Source organism: Helianthus annuus, chromosome 10 (genome assembly GCF_002127325.2).
Source record: "Helianthus annuus cultivar XRQ/B chromosome 10, HanXRQr2.0-SUNRISE, whole genome shotgun sequence".
Taxonomy (NCBI): Eukaryota; Viridiplantae; Streptophyta; class Magnoliopsida; order Asterales; family Asteraceae; genus Helianthus; species Helianthus annuus.
Genome location: NC_035442.2, coordinates 23,733,386 through 23,739,101, shown reverse-complemented (window position 1 = coordinate 23,739,101; position 5,716 = coordinate 23,733,386). Strand labels below are relative to the sequence as shown.

General features: G+C 35.5%; 1 protein-coding gene across 1 annotated transcript; it reads left to right on the top strand.

Moving 5' to 3' along the window:
* Nucleotides 1-350: 350 nt before the first annotated feature.
* Nucleotides 351-785, top strand: LOC118482604. The gene has a single exon (XM_035978153.1). It carries the CDS (start codon nucleotides 351-353, stop codon nucleotides 783-785), a length of 435 nt encoding a protein of 144 aa, XP_035834046.1.
* Nucleotides 786-5,716: the final 4,931 nt, after the last annotated feature.

Below are 5,716 nucleotides of genomic sequence, written 5' to 3'. Positions count from 1 at the left end.
CAGCCGGAAAGAAGACATCTATTCCATATTTTAATAAAGCTACGGAAGAAATTAAGACAACATAACGAGCTATGTATGACTGGCTGAATGAGATCCCATACACATCTTGGTCAAGAGCACATATTTCTGGAAGAGCTAAATGTGATATGTTACTGAACAACATATGTGAGGTTTTTAACAGACAAATCATAGGAGCAAGGGACAAGCCGATTATCGCATGCCTAGAATTCATTAGGGAGTACATGACCAAGAGGATAGTGAATGTCAAGAAATTGCAAGCAAAGTGTATGGGGCCACTGACACCTCATGCCACTTAGGTCTTCGATGAGATCAAGAAACAGGCTGCTGAAATGTCCGTTTTAATGGTTGATTCAGAAGAGTATCAAGTAACAGGTCCAAGATCACAGTGTGTTGTGAATGTTAAACATAAAACTTGTGCATCCAGGAAGTGGGATTTGACAGGGATGCCTTGCAAACATGCAGTTGAAGCCATATGGGACATGTTAAGGAATAGCATTGATGCTAGCATACCAGAAGAGTGGGTTTCTAATGTGTATTGGTTGTCAACATGGAAGAAAGTTTATGACAATGTGATAGAGCCAATCAACGGGCCGGAGATGTGGACTCCTTCAGAGTGTCCAACAACACTCATCCCACCAAAGTATCATACACAAGTTGGAAGGCCAAAGAAGAAACGAAGGAAGGCATTTGGTGAAAAAGAGCTTGAGCAGGAGTTCGACAAAGGAGGTAAAATGACCAGAAAAGGAACCATCATCAGGGGGTGAACAATCCACTGCTTCACAGGAATCACACACTGCCACTCAAGGTGCACCAATTTACAATCTTTATGAGTGACGGATGGTTTGTAACCTTAGACTATGTTTGTTTGTTTGTCAAGTTTGTTCAAGACAATGTTTGGTTTGTAACTTTAGACTATGTTTGTTTGTTTGTTTGTTCAAGACAATGTTTGGTTTGTCAAGTTTGTTCAAGACAATGTTTGGTTTACAATCGTTATGAGTGACGGATGGTTATGTTGTCATGAACATGTTTGGTTGTTTGAATATAGTTTGTATATGGCTGCTTTAGTACAAATAATGTGTTCAAATAGAATTTTGGCGGAAAGTGATTCGATTACATTGCAACATTTAGTACAAATAAGAGGTCCAAAATACAAACATACAACCAAACAAATCTAGCCTATTTCCAGTGACAATCATCCAAACAAGACCAATCCGAATCAGAACCATGCTCCCCTTCATATGGGTCAAAGTACCAATCATCCTCTTCATCCCAATATGTGTAATCCCATGCATGTTCCAGCACTCCAGGGTCATAATCCTTTGTCGGATCTCCGAATATCTTTTCATAATCAGTTTCTTGCTCCATGTAAGGTCTGAGTATCTCAGAGTCTTGATCCTCAAAGTATACATAACTGTCTGGTTCTTCAGCTGCAACGACGTCTTCATCCTTAGCAATATCTTTCTCATTCTCAACTATATCATTCTCTTTGTCAGCAATACTTACAGAATTACAAGCAGGCTACCAAAACAAACATATAAGAACTTGAAAAGGACCATTGCATAAACTTAAAAACTCATAACTCAAATACAGTTAGAGTCAAAATACACAAACTAATCCAATTTCTCCACATTTAACTACTTAAGCAAAAAAAAAGTAGAACAATCAAGACCCAAGTAATCCCTAAGTACATCTTCAGTTTGAACACATCGCCATTCTTGTATCGAGCCAACTGGTCTTTGCACATAGCCAACTCATCCTTATCTTTAATGCTTTGAATTAAAGCAGGCATTAGCTCTCGACAAATTAGACATCCCTTTTCTTCACCAACATCAGCTCATCTGAGGAATCCACCACAAGGACAGATGATGTCTGAAGCTTGAGTTTTGCCCATTATCTCCTTGAATCGAAGAACAGAGGAAGAAGATGAAGACAGGTTCAGCAAGAGCGATGAATTTGGGGGTCGATTGAAGAATTGGGAGAGAACAACGTTTAGGGCAGTGAATTGAGGGCTTCAAGCTTCTTAATGGGGAAGACAAAGGGTACTTTGGACATTTCAATACACACTAACGGTAATATTAACGTTGACATGGTCCGGGGGTAAAGTTGTGACATAACCCCAAACGTTGGGGGGTAAAATTGCATTTATTTCCTTGGGGGGGGGTAGAGATGCCAATTGCCCTAAACCTCAGGGGGTAAAATTACCGTTTACTCTGAATAGAATCAAACACATAAACTCAAGAACTGTGAAAAATCCATTGAAAACCTCTGTAAATGACAGAGCCTTGAAGAGAGGAAGAGATGACCTTCTTGTAGAGAGGGTATGATGGCGGCTGTTGGAGAAATGTTGAAATACTAGGGTTAATAAGAAGTACCATTTACACCCCTTTAGGAATACAACTTACAACACTTTTAATACTTTCTTATTTATATTTTAAAAATCCAATCCCTTAATATGTTATTTACTTCAATTTAATACAATAAATTAATCGTATGTAATTGCCATAAAATAAGTTTTCACAGAAACACAATATGTTTTTTTCTTTAATATTTACTTTTAGTTAACAAATACTAAAAATCATAAGTTATATTTTAAAAGTTACAATATCTATATAAAGGGTAAATAAATTATTTATAATATCATCCGGTTCTTAAGTCCGGTCCAACCGGTTCAACCGGTCCGACCAATGAACCGGTAAGACGACCAGTTCCATGTCCGGTCCGGTCCTGAAAACATTGGTTATTCCCCTATCGTCTGTCTCTGTTACTCCTCCATCATCTGGCTGTAGTAGTCCTACACACAATTTTTTGAATTTTAATAAGCTAGAATCAAAATCGCATGTTATATCTGACACCGCATGTGTATATGAAATCAAATGTATATATGAAATCGCATGTGTATATGAAATCGCATGTTTACCTTCTGATTCCATGTGTCTCACACTATCCACAACATTGGCTATGACTTCTTGAACTTATGCATTCCCTCTACATTCTTCATTTGCGTTATCTTCTTGATCAACATCTCAAGCTGCAGATTCAGGCTCTCGAACTGAATCAGGCAACACACAAGCTGGTGTATTTCGAAGCGTGTCTTCCCACTGCTTACACACTTGCATAATTTCCAGAACCCAAAAACACTTTGTTTTTGCATCTGAAACCAAGTTGTCCATTTCTTGAACAATTGCATTGTATTTTTTGATATTGCTCATCATTCGTTTCAACAGATTCTGTAATATTTTTGGTACAATAATCCACTTAGAATATCATCAATGTTTGTATGTAAAAATAAATGAAATTAATTTTGATGGGCATACCCGTTTATTGATGTTCGAAGCCTCTCGTTGTTGTTGTTGTTCGGAACCGTAGATTACAGTAAGAGAAAGTTGAACAAGAGTGTTGCAATAGTCCATCATTTTCTGTGTCTGTGTTCCAACTCCCATCACAAGGTTCAATTGAAAAGTTTCCGGCATGTCAATGCTGAAATCAAGTATATCATATGTGTGCCCGCAAGGGTCCTCTTCGTCTTCTATTACAGGCGCAGTTCTTTTTCTGCAAATTTTTGTGGCGTCAATGGGTGGTATTGTATACTCTTCCGTTGAACGACCCTGCTCTTGCTCTGGTTCAGAATCATTTTCGTTTTTATTATCCGTCAGAGGTCCGTTATCGGAAATATGTTCTTCAACTTTATCAATCAGCTCAGATGTGATATAGGCATCTTCTACAACCCTTTTTTTCTTGTTGTTGTTCACTTTCCTCAATGTGGATATAGGCATCTCAAAGTCATCATCATCACCAATTTCTACAAAATCGCATGTTACTCAAAAAAGACTTCGCATATTATAAGAACCACACTAATATTTACACATGTATTTTGCATGTTATAAGAAACCACACTAATAGTTTCGATCACATGTATTTCGCATGTTTTGTAAAAGCATGTTTTAAAAGCACATATATATGCAATGTATAATCAGAATTCGCATATTAGAATAATCCAAACATAATTATTACATCTATTTCGCATATTATAAGAATCATAACCAAGACATAACCTAATAGTTTCACATGTATTTCGCATATATTGTAGAACCCTGTTTTCAGAACACAGATATATGCAACGTATAATCCAAATTCGCATATTACAATAAACCAAACATAATTTTTACATCTATTTCGCATATTATAAGAATTATAACCAAGACATAACCTACTCAAAACCCCCTAATCATATCAAATCGCATGTATCACACTAAACCATTATCAAAACCCCCTAATCATATAAAATCGTATGTGTGAGATAATAACCCTTATCAAAACCCATCATCAAATCGCATGTATCGTACAAAACCCTTATAAAAACCCATTATACAAAATCGCATGTATCGTACAAAACCCTTTTCAAAACCCATTATTAAATCACATGTATAATCAATAACCTGGATTCATCTTCTTCGATTACGGTTGATCATTGTTAGTCTTGCTTCGTTTCTCCTTTACAACTCCCAAATCAGTAGTCCTCATTAAAGTTTGATGAAATCGCACCTGAAGAGTCGAACGGAGGTTTGGGAAGAAGAATGTAAGGTTTTTTATTTTGATTTAGGGTATGATTTTGAAGTATCTTCCCTGATTTACAGGGATTATGATTTCACAATGACGATTTTAACCTTCGCGATTTGATTTATATATATTAATTTGATTAATTTAATTATATAAATTAGTTTCGCCCCCATTTAAATGATAGAAGATCGTACGACTGTGGGCATCGCGTACATATTGTACGATAATGGCCATTGTACAATAATCGGCCTCAATATATATATATATATATATATATATATATATATATATATATATATATACATATATGTATGTATGATGTTTAATTACTTAGATTATGCTTGGTTTTGAAATGATCATCTCCATGCTTGATTTTATGCTTGATCATAATGAAAATTGGTGTTTTGATGGATTATGTATTTGATGTTGTTCATGGGTTTATGCATGAACATGAACACATAAATTGGGTTTGTAAAACTTGAACGTGATTGTCTTGAGAGATTCAAGTCTTCATAACCAAAAAACCAAAAAGTGATTTATAATCTGGAATTTTAAGAATTTCTAAAGTGTTTTTAATCTTACAAAATGATAACGAAACTTGTGTTCCGTGATGATGATCATTATGTATTAAGTGTCCAAAAGTTAACTTTTATGTGATTAAAAGAGTGATTTTGGAATGATTCATTTGATTCTTGAAATATGGACATAAAATGAAGATGTTATGCTTTGATAAACATATTTTTTATAAACAAAAGGAAAAAAAATGGTGGGTTGATACAAAATAGACAACTTTTTATACATAAAACTAAGGCTAAAAAATATGCTAATTTAGTAAAAAATTGAGGGTTTCACTAAGGTCTGGTTTTGGACAGAAATAAACCATGTTTTTCAAAGGATAAAACTTGTATAATATATGTAAAAGTGTTTTATGTGATGTATGTGCTTTAGTATAGGGATGAGCATTTGGGTATCGGGTACCGGTATCTATTTTCCTCGTTTTTTGGGTACTAGTACGGTACGATATTTACGGGCAAAACACCGGTAAATACCGGTATCATACCGGTATATTCGTTACCGTTACCCACTTTTCCCGTTTTTTGGTACTGGCACTTTTGGACCCGAACGGATACCGTGCTCA